Raw genomic sequence first — 25,090 nt, 5'->3', positions numbered from 1 at the left:
CAAAACCACAAAGACATGTATTTATTTTATTTTTAAAGAATAGTCATAATTAAATTAGAATGATGCATGTTTCGTATTTGTTCCGTATTTTATCTTTACAGCTTCTGCATGCTAAGGCAGAGCCCATTAAACACAAGCATACAGCAGCTTACTTGTTGAATTATGTATTTCAAGTACTTAAAATTACTAGGGATTTGATCATGATCTGTACATGAATACATATTTCGGACTTAATTTTCTGCACTGGCATTTCTTCTTCTAAATATACTTTTAATTCTACCACAAACTCAGTTAAAATTAAGCTTTTCCATGACCTAACAAAGGTAATAACATTATCTTTTAAATGTAAGCTTTATGACATTTGAAATATGTACAACATTTTTTCTGTAAAATTTGATCCATAAACTAAGTCATATACATATGTTAATTTACCTTTTAAAAGATATTATGTGTTGTTCATATTTTTGACAGGGCTTCCATTCATACTGAAGACATGTTTAAAAACACTACATTTTCTCTCAGTAAGGAAAATCACTTTATTCACTATCACACTCATTCTGTTTCAATAAAAAAATCAATCATCAAATACTTGTTTTCAAGTTCAACTTGTTTTACTCTGATTTATACACGCTGTTCAAATACGTTAAAATTCTTTCAATTCTACTTGGCATTCTTGGTAATGTTCTTAATAGTATTTGACATTTTAAAAGAACAAGGAGAAAACAAAACTTTACACATATTATAATAAATTTACACTTAGAAGTTTGTGATCTAGTACTGCTTAGAGCCTTAATTTTTTATAATAAAAAACCCCACCAAAATAAAATCTGTTATGTAGATTTCAAAGTAATAAAGATCTGATTGAGCCCATTGAATAAGGCAATTGCATCAGTTGTCTAAATGGTAGCAATGTCAATGTCAGATATGTGGTTATCTTTTCATCTTGGCCTAATCTCAAATGTAAAAATCAAATGTTTGAAGGACATTTCACTGACCTGTTATGGCCTCTGCAACTCTCCAACACAATACTACTGTTCCTCATATAAGTGCCACATTTTGGATAAAAACCCACTTCATCAATGATGCCTTTGCGACATCTGGCGGTCCTTATTATACATAAACTTTACGTTTGTTTCTTTGTTGGGTGTTTTCAGTTGCTGTTGGATGCTTTTAGTATACTAATTTTATTCTATTTATTTATTTATTTGCAAACCTACTAGCATGTAAAACTTCAGACCAAAAGGCTTTGATACCCCCAGCAGGGGAACAAAAGCAATCTAGTTTGCAAAAACACAAGGTCTACCATGAGTCCATATGGAGCAAAAGGTCACAAATCTTGAGATGCAGTGACATCATGACAATAAGACACTTTTGAGACAGAAGCTGACTCATTTTGAATATAAAAAGGACACTGATCAAATTCTCCCACGCATTTAAAACTATGGAGAAGAATAAGCATGAGAAGAACCTGACGTAGATGCATAACCGAGGAGAGTTAAAACATACCCTTTAGTTTTCACAATTACAAGATGCCACCAAAAACTTGACAAGTCTGCTTCAGAAGATTTAAAAGCATTATTTTTATGTCATTATTGGATGCTGAGAAAATTTTATTAAAGAAAAAAACACAGGGTGCGCGCTCCGTGTAAGAACTCAGCTCTTTTAAAATTAATTCAGTTGTGCCAAAGCTTGTTCTACATGTTTCAGTCCTATTATTTATCATTTAAATAAACTATGAGAAAAGTATTATAAGCAACAGAAAAATTATCTTCCCCTCTTTATACTTCTTCCTTAGCTATTTCACTGCAGTAGGAAAACCTCATTCTATTTTCTTTACTACAGTAACTGCAGGGTTATTTGACATCAACTTTGTGAAACCGTAACTTCGCTATTTCTTAGCCCAGCAGGAGGAACTAGTGCATTAGAACTTCACTTGTGCTAACAATTTTTATTTCAAACCAATAGATGATACAGTAACCAAAGATTAAACATATATTACTTGAGATATAGAGCATCATTTCTTTAAATTCTACTTTGCTGCATCATAGTAAAGATTCGGTTAAACACACTACTGTTCCAAAACGAGTAATATAGTAAATTGTTTGTCCCTGTATGAACAGATATGTAGCATGTATTACTAACATTAAAATAAAAATTCTAATAAATCATAATTGAATCAAATTGAAAAAAATAGTATCTCTAACTGCTCTTGGCATGGACTAGATTTAGTGAACTGTCTAATGGTGTAGTTCACTATTTCCTTATTTTACAACAAAACATCATTAGACTATTAGAAGATCCCTTTAAAAGCTACCATTCAAATTTTAATTAAAATTTCAGTAGCCTGTGTTTTCAGTGTACATATAAGATACAGACCATGCAATGCCGCACAATCACATGATTCTCTGCAGATTACAGACACATAACCAAATACGTGAAAAATATAGGCCAAAGAAACATTGTTAATTCTAAGTAGTCTTCTCATGCCAGAAAACTGCAGGCATACAATCTAGCTTAACATGTTGACCTGAAGTTATTGTACTGAATTCACAGAGGCAACTCATTAAGGATGTGAGTGAGCACATTCAGGATTATGTTTTAGTATGGAATAAAAAGATTAATCAGTCATTGAACTCCATGTATAAAAATTCAGCATGTGACAGCATAGATAGATTAAAATCAGAAAAACTAAACTTAACAAATAATAAAAAAAAACACATCAAGAAATGTCATAAATTGATGAAAGAATTAAAATATCATGTATAAGGAAGAGCTTTCCTTCTGCAAAGGAAGCTCAATCCTCACTGAAATAAACATAAATAAGTAAACGACAAACTGACAACACATACTTCAAGATGTATTAGAGCAATTTCTTTAAGCTACTATGAACTAAAGCATGGGCTTTTAATTGTTAATTTTCTATGAAAAAATTTTACCAATAGTGAAAACACTATTAAAGCCTGATCACACAAAACTTGTTCTGGACTCACACCTTTCCCGGTGAAAAAGTAATAGAAAAAAGCAGCACTCTTTGTCTGATTTTTTCTTACTCAGAAAGTTATAGACTGAAGCTGGTGAACTCAGATCAGTTAATGTCCAAACATTTAGGCTTGGGCATGATGTTGGAGAATGATCTGTGAACATAACTTCATAGTATATGAATACCATAGGTCACCTCGTGAACCTTGACAATATGGCACTGAAGTTTAGACAGACAAAGATCAATGACCATTCACTTTTAACACTAAAATTCTGAAACCACTCTATCAAATTTTCTCATGTAACAACCATTTCCCACTGAGATATGCGTCTCTGCATTCACTTATAGGCTATAAAGCCCACTTTTTCTATTGCATGATCTGACAGTGACTCCATATGAAACAATAAATAATGAGATGCCAAAAATAAGACAGAAATGGAAAACGAATTTACTGTTAAAGAGCTACTACATATTTTTAAAGGTTTCTTTTTTACTTTTATTTTCTACATACCATTTACAGAGGTTTAACTATATATCACATCAATGCTCTCAGTTTTTATCCGAATGTACTGTTAAATTACCCATGTAATTATCCCAAGAGAAATCATGATAGCTATTTTGTTGACTATATTTACTGACTGATATAATTTCATTAATACTTTTGTGGGAAGAGTTTGGTAGTATTTAAATTCAGCTATCATAGTCTTTATTAGTACAATTAAAAAGATAATTTCTGTATTATTTTAGAGGGTGGGTCTTTTTCAGAGGTGTTTAATTACTGAGTTAAAGCAACAACAGAAAGCTAATGGGCAAAAATTTAGGCAATAATTTATGGTAAAACATGAAACAAAGCTAAAATTGTCCCTGATCCCAATTGTGAAATCTCTTTAAAAAGCAAAAAACAGTTGTTAAAGAGAAATAACAACAGTTCTTTCTAAAGTGACAACATGATAGCTTTATATGCCTTAACAAGGCCTCCAAAAAGAAGCAGTAGCACCACATTTGAGTAAACACAAAAAGTCTGTTACAAACATATCTTAAAGAGATGTATAATCAAATATCTGCCTACAGAAATTTGTAAAGGCAAAGCAGTTATAACTTTTGATATACCAATAATTTAAGACCTTATTGCTACAATAAATGCAGCTCTATTGTTTCCTTGTCTTTTGCATGCACTACAGCATTTACTGAGTGAGAAGCAATTATACTTATACACAGTTCAGTTTACTTAAATTGAATAAGACCAAAATAACTTTGCAACTGGCAATCCTGGGGAAAAAAAAAAAAAGAAAAAAAAAAAAAAAAAGAAAAAAAAGTGAGGAATGTGGATTGCAAATCAAAAAAATTAAAATTAATTTCTGGATATGAAGATCCAAAGTAAGACAGACGTTCTAAAGAGGGAAGCAGAAAATTGGACTACGGCTGTTAAGAAATTATTCATCCCAGATGATGGTGGGAAACTGTTCCCATCTCACTCAGATTTTAAAGAATAATTTTTATTATAGTAAATTTTATTATAGTAAACATTTATTTTTGGAAAAATGTGAAAATTATGGAGACCAAGGAATTAGGAAATACAAAAATTCTAACAAATTCATACTCACTGCTCTTTGACAGAGTAAAATTAAATTTTATCCATGGGCAATATATCAATTTAAAGACAATGTGATGGAAAAAAAAATGATGGGGAAGTATAAGACTTCTGATCAGACTGCTTCATTCCAGGGGATCAGGAAAGTTTAAGGAAACATAATGTGGAAAAATTGTACGGCAATTTCGTTCTTTGGCTTCTTACTATAGGTTTTTCCCATCAGTGCAGGGGAAAAATTCAGTGCAGGTTGATTGACTAATAAAATCTTCTAAGTAATTTCACTTTAAACATTTTATGACTGTCTACATTGCAGCACTACAGCACGACTGAATCTTTGTTCCAGATGATTCTTGTAGTAGGGGAAAGTACTGGAAAATCATTAAGAAAATAGCCAGTCATTTATATGCAGAAAATCCCTGTATTAATTTTTTTTTCCTATCAAAACTTCCCTGAAAATTTTCTGTGTACAAAAATTTATAATATTAAAACTCTTTACATTAATCACTGCAATCAAAACTGTGTTTCCATTTAAATGAATATGTTGTATTAGAAGGAACAAAGGACAAAAACAGTGTCAGTGTTTACTTTTGTTTCCTAAACTACATAGTATTGCTTGGAAAACAAAGAAATACTTTTGTTTAAAATAAAGGAAATCAATAATGAAAACATGAAGAGTTGTGTTTTTCATGTAAAATGGAAAGAAAAAAATGGGAAAAAAATGTTTGTAAATGTGCCTTGTTTAACAGTTTTACATGTTGGATGTGACTTTCACAGTCTGTTGGCTGTTGCAGGAAAGACATCACATCTGTGACTTGGCTGCTGATTAATGAGTCTTTCAATTCTCTGCTACCATCTGAAGAAGGGCTGTGGCATTTCTAAGCTTCACTGGTTTACTCACCTTCAGCTGTAGTCCTACCAAGGCATCTTCCATAAAGAAAATCACACCTGGTTAAGGCTAATGAAAACCTTAATATGTCATTTTCTAGACAAGTCAAAAAGCATGTAAAACTAGACAAAAGATGTATTCAAGCAACATGAATGCAGTTTTGTCATAACCTGTCAATCTAAAGACTAACATGAAAAAGCTTTCTTCAATGACATTTTACAGCGTCATTGACAATGTAAAGAATGACAATTCTTAATTCCCTCTTCGGTATATGAGGCAGGATGCACAATGGCTTCCCACTCTTCACAAAGACCAAATTTTGTTGCTAGACCCTAGAAAGAAGCTCAGGGGGAAGAAAAATCCCAATCAAAAAGTTTTTCTGGGTCGAATCATCAGTCAGCATCAGAAACACCCAAATCACAGTGTATAGGCAGATTTTAAACATACTACTCACTCCACAAAGCCTATTAAGAGTTCATGTAAAACTGACCAACTTTGCTGTATCTGCATTGTGATTGTAAAACTTCCAAGGTCAATTTGATATTAACAACTGGACTTAGGGAAGAAACAATAAGATCCCTAGGACTTGTCATCCTTTCTTAAGCAGTGCCAGTCTGGCAGGATAGAGGAAGTATATCCAGGAAAGCCATGACAGAAGTCAATAACTTTGGGAAAGCCATAGCTTTAAGACATAACACAGCTGCAAAGGTCTGGGATCCACACTGTAGCCACCAGTCCTCAATACTTGCTTTGTTGTTGCAACAGTGAATATTTCAAGGTTAGGAAAAAGCATAGAGTCTTCCCCATTTCCTTCAGAGAAAAACTAATGGGACTACCACTTCCTAAAATGAATGCAAGGTGACTCAAATTAGATAACCATTAAGGCCTCACTAAAGCTGTGTCACCTCCCCTTTGTTGCCGCAAAGGAACTGAGCGTAGCAACAGCTACCACAGATCAGCTAGTTTTGCGGTAGCTCTGGATCTTAAATTTAGTAAAAAGAACTAGGTTCTACTCTTTACTTTGCTACAGACTGATTTTGCAGTGTAGTGTAGAAGAAACCTTAAAAGTGACTTGCATGACCAGATTTTCCATCTGTTTAACTCTGGTATTAATACTTCCCCCTCTACCTTAGAGGGGACTTGGCTTGTCTCAGCTCATTACAGCTTACAAAGAAACTGAGATCCCAGTATGGAAATCGAATTACTCTACATTACTAAAACTTTGATGAAAAATCCCTTATCTAAAAGCAGCAAAAGGAAGAAACAATGCCTTGATAGACAAGACAGAATTTTAGCTTGTCAGCTTGTATCCTGCAGTGTCTTCCCTTGCAGGTATAGCAAGAAAGTCTATAGATAAGATGAGAAGCTAAGCCACTGTGTACAATCAGGGAAGTCAACAGTTTGAATGCATTAATTCACATTTATACATTAAGCAATTACGCATTACACTTACATTACATTTACAATCACTATATAACTGTGCATCTATTAAGAATGAAAACTTGGATCAATAGGAGTCTGAAAGAGGAAAAAGAAAAGAATAGACAAGAAAAATGAACATGAGTATCTCCACTTTAGAATCCCTAGTGATAAAAGGATTTGAGACAGAGTTGAAAGGAAGGAAAATTATTTACAGATGAAAATAAATATCTGTTTTTAAGAAAAGCCACCTAAGTCACAGGATAGCAATCATCAGGTTAATTATATAGTGATAAAAATGCCAAAGTACCACACTTCCAAGTAATGACTTATAGCACACAAAAATACCTAGTTATGAAGAAAAGATACATACCTTTAAATGAGTCAATGAATCCTAACAATAAATACACAATTATTAACACAATACATTGAATACACCTAGGAGTATTCCCATCAAAGCCATCCTGGTTCTGGGCAGGAGAGAATTAATTTTTGCACTGGCCAGGAAGGGGAATGGCTGAGACCTGAAGGTCTCTATACCACCTTATGCAGTTTTCTGAGGATGGGGAAAGGGTTCTCTTCTAGGTCAGTGGGGTGGAGGGAGCAGTTGAGTATTATCTCTTGTCAGGGGGTTTCCATGTAAATTGCTTGCCTCTTTATCGTACCCTCTGTTGTTAGTACTGTTGCTGTTACTACTTGTTTTCTTCATTCAGTGCTGTTTCTAGTAAACTGCTCTTGTTTCAACCCATGATGTTTATGTTTTGTGCCTCTTACTCTCCTCTCCATAGCATCATGGGGGAGCAGAGGGAACGGGGAAAGGAGTAAGCAGTGTTTCAGTAGTTTGGAGAGTCTCAGAAGGAGCACTAAATTGTGGAATACCATTCAAAAACCAAGATAAAAGCATATCAAAGGATATAAAAATATAGACAGATGCACTCTAATTCAAATGGGGAACCAAGATAGTGTGAGACAGAAAGAGAAGAAGAAAGAAGAAAGAGTTTTGGATTACAGATCTCTGCCCTAGCCAACACACTGTACTTACAACACTTTTAAATGCAAAAGTATGTACCAGCAATAGTTTCTTCTTTTTCATTAATTTTATTTTCATTTTTCTAGAAGCCAGGTTTGAGCAATGAAAAAAGCTTCCAATAACATGTAACCTTACTTAAGCAATTTTATAGTTGTTAATTAAAAGCGAGCTGGTAAGTGCATGTTTTCATATCACAAAGCTAGCAAAGGCCTCATCATAAAGGACTCCCAAGTATTAAAAAGTAGCTCATATTAAGTGAGGTTAAATGGGATATGGCAATCCTTATGTTTTTAGTACATTCTGTTGGAGATTGTAATCAGAGGATATTTTTTTCATATGATTCATCAATATATATGCATAAGAGAGAGACTGATAACAATCAGAAAATGTATTGCATATGGGAAACCTCATCTTTAACCTCATTTACTTCTGAAATTCATGCTGTAACTGTATGCATGATAGGGGCCTGAATGGCAGTCAAACAGTGTGTACCTCTGTTCCCTTTTTCTTATTGATTTATGTTCTGCCACCAGTGCTTTAAAAGTGCCAGGCAGGGAACTAAGTCTACTTCTGACAGATTTTTTCAAGTCACAGTCTGGTCTGATTAGCTATGTCAGAAGAGGATAAGCAGACAAAAGATAATCCTTATGGTGACAGATGTGACATATACCTTGTTATTGACCAACTCATTTATGGAACAGGATCCTTGCTCACCCAGAAAGGTCAAAGTGAGATTTTCCACAAAATCCCATTGGCTTTTTTTGGTACATCCAGCACTAGGGTCTAAACCTGAATTCATGATTAACCAAGTGATGTACAATAATGGATGAATACCTTTCACCTACTTCTTTTGATACAAGAGCAATGAGGCCTTTCATAGCCTCCCATGCATTTTGGAAAGCCTGTTATCATATGCATTATAAGAGCTTAATTTATACTAACACCAAGAAGGTGATGATTACTGCAATATTAATGGCATCCTAGCTCTTCACCAACCATCATTAATAGCTGACTTTTAACTATAGCAACAGTATGAATTTCCAATATCCAGAAAATTTGGATACCAAAAGTCTGGGACCGTCTGCAGTTTAGAAGACATATTAACATACCTAGAAGTTCACTAGGTGTAAGACTGCTGTCCTCTGCAATGCAGATAAGCTCTCTGTCTTGGCATCATGTCAGTAACCGCTCTTCCATAATTTGTTTCTTCCAAAGAAGATTGTTAGAGAACTTCCTACTTTTAATACCATGGAGGTATTATTTCATTCATTCATTTCACAGATTTAGGCTTTTGTAAAATTTTATAAAAAATCTTTGACACACAAAAAAACACATGCAGTTTGTTGGCATTCTTTCCTGTTTCAAAACCACATAATAAATTTTTCCCCGCATTGATAAACTAGATTTTAAAACTGCATTTTCTGGATATCTAGATAATCAACAACACAATGAATATAAACATTTTCTATAAATAGTTCACCATATGGCTATCATTCTTAACAGATGGTGTCTGTGTGTTCACTAGAATATACAAGTGCTATGCAAATTTTGCCCTGCAATCATTCAAAATTCTAAACAAGATTTTCTTACTTCAGTTTTATTAAGCTTAATCAAAGTCAAAACACGTAATTTTATCCCCTAGCTCTAACATGGGAAAAAATGCCACAACTATATAAACAAATGAATTTGCAAAAGGCAATACAGTTGAAAAGATTTTAATAAAGAGACACTAGGTACAAGGTTTTCTCAATTCTAGGACAGTACTCTGCTACTAATGATAGTTTTTGCCTACCCAAAATGCAAAACCACTTGTAAACAGCCCAGTAGTTTATCAGCAAGAATGCAGTCTGAAAAAATGAAAAAAAAATCTGTAGTCCAAGGGATCTGAAGGTTTATATCTATTTTGCAGCAAACGTTCCTATATGCATTATAAGGCCATCATCTATACTAACACCAAGCAGGTGATGATTACTGCAATAGTAATGGCACCCTAGCTCTTCACCAACCATCATTAATAGTTGACTTATAGCTTTAGCAACAAAGCCTACAGATTTTATCCAGTTTTAGTAAAAAACAAACTTACTCATTTTTTACAGTTTCCTGAAAGCTAGTATATGAACATCTCCATGTTTTCAACTTTCAGAAGCTGCTGGGCAGTTCATCAAAACAATACATGACCAAAAGTTGACTAGATACTTGCCTATACTGTTCCAACTTAAAACTATTTAAGCTCAGATCACTGTACAAACATTTTCTGGAAAGTTTGTCTTGAGCAACACTGGCTTATCTGTTGGAAATCAAATTCTAATTTTCAGTTTAGACATTTTTATAGCATTTTTATCCACTTGAACAAATTCTAGTTTTAATTTCTATAGTTTTTCAAACTTTTTACTATTTCTCACCTGACACACTTATGGTAAAAGTAACACATTCCCATTCCCCTCTCAGTTATTAAGTTGTTAAGCTTTCTATTCTGAAGGTTCTGACTGTTTTTGGTTTTGCCAGTCATGAGTTCTTCTCTATCTGTTCCTATAGCTATCAGCCTGCACCTGTAGCAGGATTGACATTATTCCAACTAAATCACTACTCGTCCCTGCACAGGCACCAGTGCTTAGTGAAACCTCCTTAAGTGTAAAGGAGGGAATCGCAGCCATTCCTCTTTAGAACTGCAAACAAATGCAATATTGGATAATGGGTTCACATGTTACAAAAATATCTCTTTTTTTCTCTTTATAGTGACAGGAATATATTTACATTATCATAAAGTATTCAGTGCACCTGAAAGTCCTGCTCAACTGTGCAAGGCAGGTCACATCTCAAAGTGCAGCAAAATAATAATATCTTCTAACCATGTACAAGTTGGCAAGATATTCCTCTGAAAATTAATGGTCATAAATTTAACTTTTATATCAAAGAGAGTACATAAACAAGAAGGATAATGCATGGTACTGTGCTCTGGAATTGTGCCTCAGTGTTGACAACACACCAGCTTTTTGCCTACTGCTAAGTACTTCTTGCTGATTTTCAACACACAGATTTCACCAGACAATAACAATTGTAACTTTATGAGCAGGACACTAACTATAAGTCGAGATACGGGTAATTAAATAACAATTGCTCTTCTTGCTTTAATACATGTATTAGAGGTAAGGAACCCCACTTGTTATTGGAGTAACTAAGGATGAACAAGTGAGTCCAAGACTTGAAAAGGCAGCATGTATCACTGCAAGTATGTGGGATATTTTTTAAAACTTGTGTAAATCAAATTCATAAGTTAGTTGAATGTTAATCGTCTTATTACTAAAATATACTGTTTCAAGTATAATTGAGAAAAACATTTTAATTTTTATTCTTGTAGTTTGAACTATATATATAATATACATATATACATACATATTATTTATTTTTGAGTAATTAAAATCAGATGGGTTGAAGTTTGTTAAATTGAATGGCCTTAGACCTTGCTAAATTAATGTTTTGTCAAATGCTTCATATTGATTCAATGTTGCTTTAAACTTTTTCTAAAGTTCCCTGATTTTCTCAAGTTTACCAGTTAAGATTTTGTTGTTTTGATTCTTAAGGAGTTTCTTGTTGGTATTCCTCCCTTGCATCTAAATCAGGGTACACACATATATCCCAGTAAGCCCCTTTAAGGGACTCAGTGAGAGGATTCTGGAGCCTTACAACCACCACATCTTTAATTTGAAAAATTTCCTGGACACTTTTATTTCGAGGATCATAGGAATGCACAGATTCGATTCCCATCATTGTATGAAGCCAGCAATGAGTAGTAGACAAAAATTCATTTCCTTTTTAACCAGTCCTAATTTCCCCTAACCACCAACTAATTAATTTACCTAACATTCGCTGGCTCTGGGACAATGTTCTCATAACACCCTCTCACCTAACTCAGTCATTAACTAGGTTAGGGGAGCATTTCCCTTGTAAATGAGTCCCCTAAGCATTGTCACTTTTTTTTCCGCCAACACCACTGTGAACTGGTGAAAATATTTTTGCCTGCACAGACATAACGTTTCAGGGAAAGCTTTAGCACGCCTCAAAGGAAGGAGTAATTAAAATATTATCGTGCTCCACTTTATAAACTGATGGTTCTGAAACAGCTCAAATACTGCCCATGGTCCCATCTCAGGAGGGAAACAGTAGAAACAGAACAGGTCCACCATAAACGGGAGGTCAAAATAATCACACACTCATTCAGATTGAACATTAAGTCTTGAGCACAAGTAAGGCTGAAATTTATGCAGTTCTAGGAAGCATCATGAAGAATCACCTAAAGAGAGGGTTCACCTGAGCCTTACTGCAAAGCTTGCTTATGTAGCCACAAGAACAGCTAGAACTGTCCTAGTAAGCTGGAAAATATGAGCAGACACACTTTAGCTATGATAAAGTCAGATAAAGACAAGTTGTGTTGTCGATGCTGGCTGCTACCGCAGATACTGGATCAGCTATTCTATTTTTTACAATCACAGTGGATCTAAACAATGTGTTGGTTTGTAGAGTGATTGAAATAATAGATCCATGCTCTAATCATTAATTATTGCATAATGTCACTTCTAGATGAGAACTGCCCTACCATGTAGAAGGGCAATGAATGAAGACATTTTCAAATTAGGAAAGATGATAACAATTAGGGAATTAATTAAAATTTAAAAACTAGATGATACAACAAGGATGTGAAATACAGAGAAGGACAGAGAAGGCATACACATGATTTCTTTTTAATGTCTATAAAGAGATCAAAAGAAAAATAAGATGCATTTTAAGGGAACACTGAACATGAAATGTCCACACAAAATGTTTCCTCTGAAAATCACAGCAGCCCTCTGCTCCCTTTGGCTCATATCTATGACAATAACATGAAGCTAAGTTCAAGAACCAGTTTTAGTCCAAGAGCCTCTTATAAAAGGACAGTCTACTTAATTTTTAATGAAGGACATGAGATAGCAATCAATAGGAGAACCATCAAAATAATAAAAAAATTACTGTATTTTCTCTGACATTTAACACAAAAAGTCTGTGAAGTTTCAAATTTGTTCTGGTAACGGGTAACAAAGGACATCAAGAAGGGAACTGAATAACAAATTTTTGCTGCTATAGTTTTTTGTGCAATTAAACTTTTTGAAAAGAACATTTTGGGAAAGAAGCAATCTTATCTGAATTCAGATGGAAGACACAAAACAGACTGTAAAAGTATTTTATATATGAAATGAAGGAAGACTTAAATGTTTAAGACTAAGTGATAGTGATAAATTGAGAAAATGAAACAAAAACCCAAAACCTTTATGAAATGCAAATTCACACACTTTTGAAATTGTCACTCTAGTTTCTAGATAGAGGAACAGTCAGTTTAAATGTTGACTGATAGGATCTTATTAGGTTTCATCAGAGGATTCAGAATTAAGAAGAGAATGTCTTAGTTTAGTGTGCAACATGTAAGTTTTCCAGTTTTCACAAGTGAATAATATTAACAGAAAACAAACAACAAACAAACTGACCACACAACCCTCTCAAAATAATTCCACCTATTTTTTTCTGAATATAAGAAATTGCATTTTCTGAATTAAGCAGTTACATTTTACAAGAGAAAAGGCAATAAAATATGAGACTAAGTTTGATTAATTGAAAACTATTAAGGAAACACTTTCTATTTCTAGGTACGCTTGCCATGCCCCCAGCTGAATTTAAGATACTTTGCAACTTTAGTAAACATAGCGTAAATTCTCTGCTGAAATCCCCCTGAGCAGTACAGATTTGCAATATTACTAATTTTTTTCCAAAGCATTACTTAAGTGCAATGTCAACATATATTCATATTCTTCTGTCTCAGACAGAAAGAACAAATTATACACCTCAAAACAGGAATTGAAAGACATTTGAGTATGGATCAAATACTACAGAAAAAATGTTATTACATTTTAAAAATATGTATTTAAAAAGAAATGCAGAATTTGCTTTACAAATTTCACCACTAAAATCTTTGTGTATTCACAATTACAAAGTCAAAAATAAAAAAGGAAAATGTGATGATTTGCCAAAATCCCATTACCTGTGTGTCAGCAGCACCCTGAAGGCCATCTGATTCAGTCCCAAGTAACCTGGCAGTAAGCTCGACCAATCCCAGTTCCATTCAGTAATGGCTGACTGTTGATACATAGAAAGAAGCTAGTCAGTTATTAATCAGTATTAATATTATCAGTACACTAAAGCTCCAGCTGTGATTTACTGACCAAAGAGGGGGGTCTAGAATGAGGACTTAAAAAGATGATATCAATCATGTCCACAGAAGAAGGTTTTTATTCCAATAAAATGGCAATTAATTAACTAGGGACATAGAAACTATTTAAAAAAAGATAAATCAGTTTTTTTAACCATTATTATTCCAACTGTTGATGGCATTCTGATCAACTGCTCTGTCTGAGAGCTTTACTCTTTGTCCAAAAAACAAAACAGTTGGCTACTTTTCATATAGCAGCAATTTGCATTTTCTGCTGTGAGCAAGAAGTTATGTTATGAAAAATTTGGTATAGCTGGAATACAAGAAGCAACCTGTATCATAATTAGAGTGATTTAATGCTGTATTATTAACAGCATTAAATCTAGAAAAGATGAACAAATATAACTCCATATTGCTTATTTAATAAACAAAAGCAATCTACATCATCAGAGGGCAGACAAAAGACCATATACAACATTCTTATTTAAAAAAAAAAGTAAATCCTGTTGCATAATATTCCTTTTCATTGTCAGCAATGGTGAAGTAGTGACTATAATTTAATCTTCTTGGGAGGAAATAAGTATGAAGTTACTGCTGCAACACTGAAATAGCACTGAGTAGTAAAAAAAATGTTTAAGCATGTCAAAACAATGGAAATAAACCTAAATAACAGTAAAGTATAACTTGGAGTGCATCTTTTTCTTCTTACAGACAGCACTTGGTTCCTCTGGGAGAGTAGAATCACTACAATCTCTCCTATTCCTTCCATCTATATTTTATCACTTTCCTTCTCCTTACTTAATTTACTCCCTATCCCTCAACTTTGCCATGCATGTTAAAGTAGAGTAGAAAAACAAAGGTGAAATATAGAGTATGAAGGGCAAATAAGGGTAACAAGAAAAAATAAAATACTGAGAAAGCAGAAAGTGAATGAATAAGAAAAGGTTCCTTGCCAGTGCTCTGGCATCTTCTACAGGCACTGGCAATAATTTTCATTGGAAACCGGACACTCAATTATACTGATCACTGTTTATTAAATGGACAGTCCCCACCACTAAATAAATGTACAATTTAATGGTAAAGAAAACTAAACTATTTAATAACATCATTAAGTTTAGAAATAGAATCAGAGAAGAGAATTATAGAACGATTGAGGTTTGAAAGATCATTGTGTTCCAAGCGCTTGCCATGGGCAAGGCACACCTTTCACTAGACCAGCTGTCTCAGAGCTCTGCCCAGCCTAGCCTAAAATGCTTTAAATAGATGGGACAATCACAGCTTCTCTGGGCAACCTGTTCCAGTGCCTTGCCACCTGCACAGGAAATAACTTCTCTCTAATATCTAATCTAAAGCTACTCTTTGTCACTTTGAATCCATTCTCTTTTGTCCTGTCACTACATGCTCATGTAAAATGTCCTTCTCCATCTTTCTTGTAGGCCTCTTTCAAGTACTGCAGGACTGCAATTAGGTCACCCCAAAGCTGTCTCTTTTCCAGACCAAACAACTGCAATTCTCTTGGCCTTTCTTCATAGGAGAAGTGCTCCGTCCCTCTAGTGATTTTGGTGTTCTGCATCTGAACTCCAACAGCTCCATGTCCTTCCTGTGCTGGGGACCCCTGAGCTGGACGCTGCACTGCAGGTGGGGTCTCAACCGGAATGGAGTAGAGGAACAGAATCAACCCCCTTGACGTGCTGGTCATGCTCCTTTTGATGCAGCTCATCACACCGTTGGCTTTCTGGGCTGAGTATGAGGAAGAACTTCCTTACTGCCTGGCTGACTGAGCACTGGAACAGACTCCCCAGAGAGGCTGTTGAGTCTCCCTCACTGGAGATACTCAAGAACCATCTGGACACAATTCTCTGCCCATGTGTTCTAGGATGACCCTGCTTGAGCAGGGAGGCTGGACCAGACGACACACTGTGGTCCCTTCCAATCTCACCCATCCTGTGGTTCTGTGATTCTTGATAGGAAGGTCCCTTTCAACGCAAGCTATTAAATTATTCTATTGATTAAAAGATTCTATAAAGCATGTTTCTCTGGAGTGAAAAGCCTTGAGAAGCCTTGTGGTATGGGTATCCTTTTTAAGGATATTAACACTTTTATTGCAACATGACAATGATTAAGCATTCATTAAACAAGTAAGAAAAACAAGTATATTTTACAGCAATAGAACTGATGAAATAGACCAAAATAGTCAAAATTGGAAAGATTACACTGCGTATAAGCAGGGCTGCACTGAAAAAGGATGTATTTCCACACAAGTCTGAAAAGTGAATTTCGAGTCACTGTAATACCACATCTTTTCAAATATTTGAATTGAATGCTGGAATAAAAAATGTTGATGACATATTAAGGATATATGAGAAAAAATGGCATAAGTTTTTTTAAATGTAAAAGTGGTATCAGAAACTGTTTAGCATTTAGTATAATGAATTGGTCATAGAACGCTCTGGCAGAGATTTAGGCAACTAGATCTCTTTTTTTAACTGTTCCATTATCAGGAAACTAAATTCTATAAGAAAACTGTAATCTTTTACATATTATAAGCATAACTTAAAGTAAAGCAGATAAATTGATGACTTTTTGTGTGTGGTGTGTTTTAACCCACTTAGTCTCACTGTTCTGTAAAATCTCTATTTCTAAAGCATTCTTTACTTGACTGTTCAACATATCTGTGAAAGACCCATAAGGAAGATTATAGAAGTGAACTTAGAATTCTGACATGATTTTTCAAAGGACTAAGACTAACCCTATGTACTATTGCACAGATGTAATAAATATCATGGCTGCTATGGGCTTTCCCTCATTATATTGAGCACAGAAAATGTATGGAAATGCAAATTGCTCTTACATGCAATAATTTCAATCAAAGAAAAGGCGGGTAATGGCTTTTTGAACAATGTGATATTGTACAGGGTACCCTCATTACACTCCCAAGAAATAATATTCCTTTCTGCTTCATTAAATGTGAATACACATAAATAAGTCAATTTTCATACATTCAGTCTTTGTCATTGCCATGGTCATAATAATACCAACAAGTAAAAATTATATTATAACAAAGGTTTCAGATTTTCACAAACCTGATTGAATACTTTTGCATAAGATTGTCTGTACACCTGGAAAGGGTTGAAGACAGGTTGCTCTTCTCTGCCCTTCAGCATCAAAGGCTGACATTGACTCGAGGTAACACCATCTTCAGAAGAGTTCTCACAAGACAGCTGCTCTTTCAAATATTCCTTTTGGAAGAAAAAGCAACCACAGAATAATACAAGCCACCTAGCTTTCTAAGTGAAATTTGCCTACATTTCAAGCACAAATTTGAAAGAAGTTCCTTTCAATATAGTGGGGAATTAACAATCTCTTAAAAAATAGAAATGTTTTTAAGAATATCACTATTTTACAACGAACAAGAAATAACCTCGAAAAGCATGCACCCAACTTGAGCAAAACAGAACAATCTAACCTGTTACTTTGAAATTGTTGTCAAATTATGCGTTCTCATTTTATATATATATATGCTAGGTTTATGTAGAAGAGGACAACAAATGTTTTTCATGTCTTTTGAATTAAACTTTGGAAAACAGTCAACAATTACTACATGACTATAAATCAATTCTTTGATTAACATATTCTTACCATTTTTTTTAAAGAGAGGAAATAAATAATCTCCCACTCTTCAAAGCTATTTTTAGCTGCTTAAACATTCAAGGACTAGAAGCAGTATGATTTGCATTGCAATTTTAGAAACTATACTGTAACAGACGCATTATTATTTTGGACACCAACTTTTCTGTTTTCACTTCTTCGACTACGGTGTAAATAAATCATTGCAGGCCAATAAAGTGTTGTGATTAAATAGAACAATCTTATGAAGAACTAGATAATGAAACACTTATACATCCATTTGATAGAATAACTACTGTGATTAAACAGTTTACTGTTATTAAAATGAAGACCATTACAGGGAGCAAGTACACAAGGTGAGTCATTAGGATGGGTGGATGCAAATGCTTCTCTTATTTGCAGTACTACTGAGATGGAATAACAGGCAAACTACCTGTCAAGGCATCCTGCGCCTCTTAGTAGGTCTTTCTAGAGGAAAAATTTCATCATCTCATTAAACTTGCCCAACTATGGCCTAACCTGAAGGGCACAAATTCAGTTTCAGACCACAGCTGAAACTGCAGCTGTTCCTCCCTTGTGTTAGCACTAGCATATCTAGCATATGTTGTGAAACAGCCAGAGAAAAAAAAAGGTTTCATCCAGATAAACAAGCCACATGATTTCTAGTACTAGTACAAAGGCAGGAGTGGGGGGTGGGGGGGTGGGGGCAGGGCTACGAGTGGAAAAGCACAAGGGCAAGAGAAGGACTGTCTCTGCTGGTTGCAATCAAATGTCATGTCTGACCAAGAGAATCACAAAATTATCTTAGTGTATGGAAATAAAACTCAACAAACCAAAAGAAGAAAAACAAATTGAGCTTTTTTCTGCCTAAAACAATATCACAAAGCACCTGTGAAAACATACCCTCTTTTATCTATTTTTACTCACCTTTTCATTTCAAAAATATCTGGATTTTTATTTCCCCATTTATTCATTTACTACTTTATGCCATAATAAAGATTTCAGAGCCACGTTGAAGGAGGTTATTTAAAAGCTATTTCTGTACATCTACCAAATTTTCATAAATATACTGCCTTCCATGTACACATTTTTACAAAATCTCTAGATTAAAGCAACCTAGACCTCTAGATGTAACAGAGTCAGCAGAAGCAGATTGTGTTGCTTTTTCAGAAGCAATACTGGAAATAGCTGTCCATGTGTTGCCAGATGACGAACTATTTGCTCAGTTGGTGGGAAAACACAATGCTTATTTTGCAAAACCAGTAGTTCTACAGAACGGCACAATACATAGTCTGTAGGATCACGTTAAACATTAACAAAATAATGAACCATCCTGGTTTTGCCATCTCAGCTCCCGTTTTGGAAAGCCGCACCACTTCACTGAATGGGTAACTTTGAGGTCTGGGACCACCAGAGACCACCAGAGGGACCCCCGGGACAGACGAACACATGTGCAAAGCTTATGGGCGGGGGCGGGGGGCGTGGAGGGGGAGAAAGACATGTTATGGGTCTCTAGGAAGTGATGATTATATGAATGGTTCATTCGGGGAAAGTCGTTGAATGTGTATGAAAAATAAAGTATATAAAGCAGGAGCTTGTCTGTACCCGATATGCACAATTCTGGTGGAGATCCCTATGGCATCTGGCACTGTAATAAAGAATGTCTTCTTCTTAGTGCTACAGTAGTGTTAGGAAGGAGATTTTGACCAATTTCAGTAACACCTGCTTGCCAGGGTTAGAAAATTCAAGTGGTATACAGCTGACTTCAGTAAAGATATTTTTCTGTCTTTAAGAGAATACTGTGGAGTTGGTTTTGATGAAGAGATTATTCAGCAATAGTAAATGTATTATATTAAGATGTCCTTTAGTATAGTAAATATTGTAGGCTTTGAAAGGGTCATGGTCATGTTTCAAAAATGTGAAAATATGAAATCACATCAGTAAACATGTGAACTATACCCTCAGTACAGGGCATCAAACCAAGTATACAGAATATTAGTGAGCCTGACAGCTCGGAAGAATTACCTCTTTGGTTGTCATTACTAAAAAAATATTTTAAAAATAGCTATTATTTTTGGCAAACACACGAAGGGCTGTAAGCTGTTTTAAGTACTATAGAAACTGTTTAAAATTTTTATAAAATCATATCTCTATTTTTGAACGCAGCTTCCAATAATCCATATCCCTTTTCACCTGCTTTTCTAAGGAATATTACTAAGAACAACAATTTTCTGTCTCATAGTTTTGTTTTTACACATAATTACTAAGCAGTGTAGCATAAAGATCTCTAAACTTATTTTAACAACACAATTCCTTGACATTCCAAAGAGTCTTTAAATAAAATAATGGATCTTTGAATAGACAATCAAATCTATTTCTTGATAAGCAGGCACATAAAGTATAATGTAGATTTTGAAAAATAACACTGAAAAGTGCACAATCATAATACCATGCTAAGCATTAAAATGTTTTGTAGTGGTTTCAAAGGCAATTGCAAATATAGTTAAAACCTTCTGTAACTCAAGCTGACCAGGATTTCTCTTCTTCTTCTTCTTTTTTAAAACAATATAGTTTTTTCCACTGAGAAATGTTCTATTTTTATAAAAGGGTCTTACTAGATGCAGAAATTCAAGAAGAGACACCTGGGATGTGGAAAGTCAGGCTGAAGTCCCTTTTTCCCCTAATTCTCTTAGCCTCATACCTCCTATTGGAGCTGCTCCACTTTGTATAAATAACCAAATACTCACAGGAGTTGGATCCTAGATCAGGGTCTCCAAAACCCAGCATGTGCATTTTATTCCTTCAGCTACAGTATGATTCTATTTTTGACCCTAAAAGTTACAGAATGCATTTTTACCACTATTTCTACTTGGCAAAACAATTCCAACAGGGGAAAAATAAGGACTTCCATGCTGATAGCTAATGGTATGGAGGTTTGGGGAATTAGCTCAGATATGGGAGATGCAGATTGAATTCCCTGGTATAAACCAGGAAGTATAAAGATTTGAGCCTGCATATGCTGTCCCCTAGATAACTGTCCAAGCACTGGTCTACATGCTATTTTCGGAGGTCTTTTCCACACTCCTTTATACATAAGAGTAATCTTGAATGTTCTCCAGGTGAAGAAGTTTTGTTTATTGCAGTAATAATTTTCACTTTACTTCCTAAACCAGTTAATTGTTCAGGAAATTGAAATTTGAAAAGATTCTGTACTGTACTAATGTAAGGTTGCCATCTCTATATATATGCTTTCATTGCTTCTGATGCTTCCAAAGGCATATTCATACAGGTTGTTTTTAAGCCTATACTTAGGAACTAAACAGTTGGATCCTATTTTCAGAAGCACAGTGTGAGTACTAAGGTGCTCTCTATGGCCTTCCTACAGGCATAGCTCTCCAAGTCAGGGTTTTCTGCTACCAGGTTTTTCAGAAGAATATTTCTGGTCTCTGCCTATATTTGCATTATTTTGTATTTTATTATAAACACTTCTGTACACTTGCAAGGGTCTTAACAGCACCTACTTATGCATTCAAGAAATTTAGTAATTAAAGCTAAACCCAGAACTTTCTAAATTAAGTTGTGCTACTGTACAATTTAAACAAACATATGTGTATTTCAGTGAATAAAATCAGAATGCTTTTGGTAACTTGAGGCAATTTAGAACAGCCTTAGAAATAATACAATTATTCTTTTACATTGCCAAAACTCCATATGCAGCAAATAAATCTGAATTTGTATCTTGTAATTTTAAAAGCACTTTGGCTGAACAGAATTGTCTAAATTGAGTAAGATTTCATTTAGCTCCTCAGTACAGCCACAGGCGTTGCTTGTTTGCGTAAATCAAGATAGTTAATTAACCAAGTGTAATTTTACCTTTGTAACAGTCAATTCTTCAACATACTTCCTTGATTTTTTTTTTTTTTTAACTGTGCTCAGACTCCTAAAAAGAATCTATGGTCTACAACATGAAACTTATGAACCACACTACTGTGTAAGTACCTAAATAAAATCTACAGTGTTTCCTAGAACATAATCTTTTCTGTAGAAATGCACAAAAGCCTCAACTGAATGGATTCTATCAAAATACAATATAGGATTCTGTATTGATTTTAAGAACTATTATCATCTCCTTGACAAACCCTTAGCTGCCAGCAGATGTTGCCCCAGGCCAGTACACACCTAATTGGCCATTTCCCTACCTCATTGAGTCGGATGATGTGATAAATTTGCCTCAGGTACTCACTACCACCTGGTTTGTGGCAGATATCCAGGACCATCATGTTTATATTATGCTCAGTGAATCCAAGTGCAATACCTCCTTCCTCTAATGTTGCACCTTTAACTGTGACTGAGGCACTAGAAGATAAAAAAGATACAGTCTTAAGTTAAATTAATAAAGATCAAACTATTTATATGAACTCAGCTAGAACTACATGTTCAAAAAATCCTGGAAGTACTTGACTTAGACATATGTTGTTTTACATATATATCTCACATACTACATCTTAAATAACAGTATTATACTAATTTTAATCACCTTAATTGGAAAGATGAACACCTAAAACACTCTTTAAGGATACAGAAGTAGCAAATATTTTCGTTTCCCCTAGAGAAGTATCTTTGGTACTAGAAATGGCATTTATATTCGATCTCTTGTGCATTTTTCTTTGCTTGTCACAGCACATATTAAGCCTAATTAACAGATCAGAAAGGTAGCCATTATTCTAAGTATAGGTTAGAAGTTTTAAATTGAAGTAGTTTTCTTCCCACTGGTAAGTTGTTAGCCATTTAAGAGGTACCTGTTTGCCACTTGTTGCATTTTTTGCCCTACACTGTTCCTCGGGGTTTTTTTTTTTTTGTATTTGTGTGAAACTTCTACCAACGAAAATCTGAAAGTGACATTCCCAAATGCCTCCACAATTGTGCATTCAAACCTCTGATCATTATCGGACTCTGCATATAGCCACAAGTTACTATCTTAGTATTGCTACCAATGAAGTCTAAGAAAGAAGAAATACTAACATTTTCCTCAAATACAGAACAGGTATTTGACATGTATGTGTCAAGAACTCAAAAGATCAACAAGAATATATTGTCCTTTCTACAGATACTGTAGGATTAATTTAAAATAAACCAAAGAAACATTCTCAATTAATTAAATAATCATTATTGTATTTGTTCAGAAGTAAAACAAAAACCAAAACACTAAAAAAAAAAATCCCAAAAACCTGAAAACAAAACCACTGTGGTTGCAGCTTGCTGTTGGAAGTGTGCCATGGTTACACAGTTAGTCCTACTGAAAGTTGCTGTTTGACCTACAGGCTCTCTGAAATGCTGCACAGCTGCCAGACATTAAAGCTGATATTGCTTCCACATGTAGTTTCAGAATGTCCTACAGAGCAAATAGTTTCAAAATATATACTATAATTTTGTTCTTTGCCGAATGTAAGTAAGTGATAGTATGTTATTACGGCGTACTTTACAGAAAAGCTTCAAAGAAATTGATCTTTAAATTAAAGCACACTTAAGGCTGATATTTGATGCCACATACAGATGTAACCTGAATTTCTTGTCAAAATTCTTAGCAACTAACATTGAAAAAGCTAAGGGCCTCTGACAAAGGAATGTATCAGTGCCAGAACCCAAATTGTATTCTTTACTGCCCGTTACTGCGCAGGTGAAGCAGATGATTGGATTCAGGCAGCACTATGATTAATGACTTCCTTTCTGGATTTGGGACTGCCTATCAATCATGTCATTAGCAAGAATGTGCCCTGAGAGAGGCAGACCTCAGCCAAGGAATAACTGCATTCATCTTAATCTGTATATGCACCCAGCCAGCAAGGTCAGGGTCACCATGATGAAAAACAATAATCTTCAATTCGACAAATTACTTTGCAAAGACAGACATTTCTTTTCTTCCCAGGATGTGTGTTTTTTAGAATCTATCGTGATTGTTTACAGCTCTCGTACTACTATACAGTAAAGGTTATTTTAATGAATAGTAATACTTCCAGGCAGTACACAAGACACGCAAAGATCCTTTGCTGTTTTCTGAGCCTTTCAATGAAGGCTATAATTTTTGAAATATTCTTTAAAATTAAGTTAATATATATTATTTAGACTTTTTATATAAATAGCAATCCTGATAATAACAACATAACAAAAAATCAAGCAAGAATTTTACTTTCAAAAACCACTACACTCCAAAAATGTTTTTATGGATGTGTAAATAAATTTTTGAATAAATAAATTTTTGAAATTCATAGGGTTTTTTTCTTTCATGTATCTATTAGAAGTCTATAAATATTTATAAATATGTATACATATATGCACATGCATCCAGCTAAATCAGAAAATAATTTGATTATTGAATGGTTACATAGCGTCAATATAGTACATAGTATATAATTACAATATAGTAATTTCATTCATGAAAATCATAAATCTCCTCTTGAAAGATTGCTTATGTTATCCACAATATTCTCTTCCTATATTTGTATTTTTAAGAAGCATCTATTCTCTCAGTGACATTAGAAATTATATTATGTGACCATTGTGTTAAGCATCAATTTAAAAATTATTATTATGCTTATTTATTCTATAATGCCATCAGTCACTGGCATCAGGCTTCAATCTTTTAATCATTTGATTAGATCTTATAAATTAGAATTAAATGGAAATGCAAAAATAACAAAGGTCAGTGTCAATGAGTGTGTGACATTATTACTGCTTACTGCTACCCACATTAACTGACTACTCATAGAAACAAGAAACTATCCCTTAAAGCACTGTATGAAAACCTCTTCAGTGGTATCATTGATTCCAACCTACAATCACTGTATCCTTTGTTTACAGGGACAAATCCTGACATGACAGCAATAACTGCAACCTTCAAGAATAATCATTGAAAAAAATAGCAATCTTACTTTCAGCAGTTACAATTTAATCCAGTAAATCATGTTATTCCAATCAATCTAATATTGAAAAGTTGATGAATGGTATTTTTACAGAATGATACATGACTGTAACATTAAAACAGACTGGACTACGAACACACTGACAAGTACACAACTCCTTGAAAAATCACTGTAAAGATCTTAATGTCAAATCTGAAGGAAAAATTGGTATTTTCTCAGAAAGGCACAGCAGGATATTATTCTTGTCCTGTTTTGATATACCCTATTTGCCTAAGGGTTTGATATGTTTTAGAATAAAGTATGCTTACTTTATATTTACAGATGAACACAGAAAGCTTCTCACAGCTTGTCTTAATTTAATCACCACAGTAAAATTAAATTATGAATATATTTAGTACCTGT

The 25,090-nt window shown here is 34.3% G+C and overlaps 1 protein-coding gene across 8 annotated transcripts in view; it reads right to left on the bottom strand.

The window, feature by feature from the left end:
- KIAA0825 (KIAA0825 ortholog) overlaps positions 1–25,090 on the bottom strand; it is a 234,162-nt gene that overhangs the window by 95,996 nt on the left and 113,076 nt on the right. For 7 of the 8 annotated variants that reach the window (XM_072921924.1, XM_072921922.1, XM_012577417.5 and 4 more), the window contains 3 exons: positions 21,968–22,124; positions 17,225–17,380; positions 13,974–14,068 (listed from right to left, as the gene is read on the bottom strand). In XM_072921924.1, coding sequence (XP_072778025.1) covers positions 13,974–14,068; positions 17,225–17,380; positions 21,968–22,124 — 408 coding nt within the window. Of the gene's footprint in view, positions 1–13,973; positions 14,069–17,224; positions 17,381–21,967; positions 22,125–25,090 lie in introns of those variants that run through there. The other variant, XM_072921928.1, reaches the window with a different exon arrangement.

This window comes from Taeniopygia guttata, chromosome Z (assembly GCF_048771995.1).
Source record: "Taeniopygia guttata chromosome Z, bTaeGut7.mat, whole genome shotgun sequence".
In the NCBI taxonomy this organism is placed as follows: domain Eukaryota; kingdom Metazoa; phylum Chordata; class Aves; order Passeriformes; family Estrildidae; genus Taeniopygia; species Taeniopygia guttata.
The sequence above is the reverse complement of the archived record's forward strand: the minus strand, read 5'-3'. Positions and strand labels throughout refer to the sequence as shown.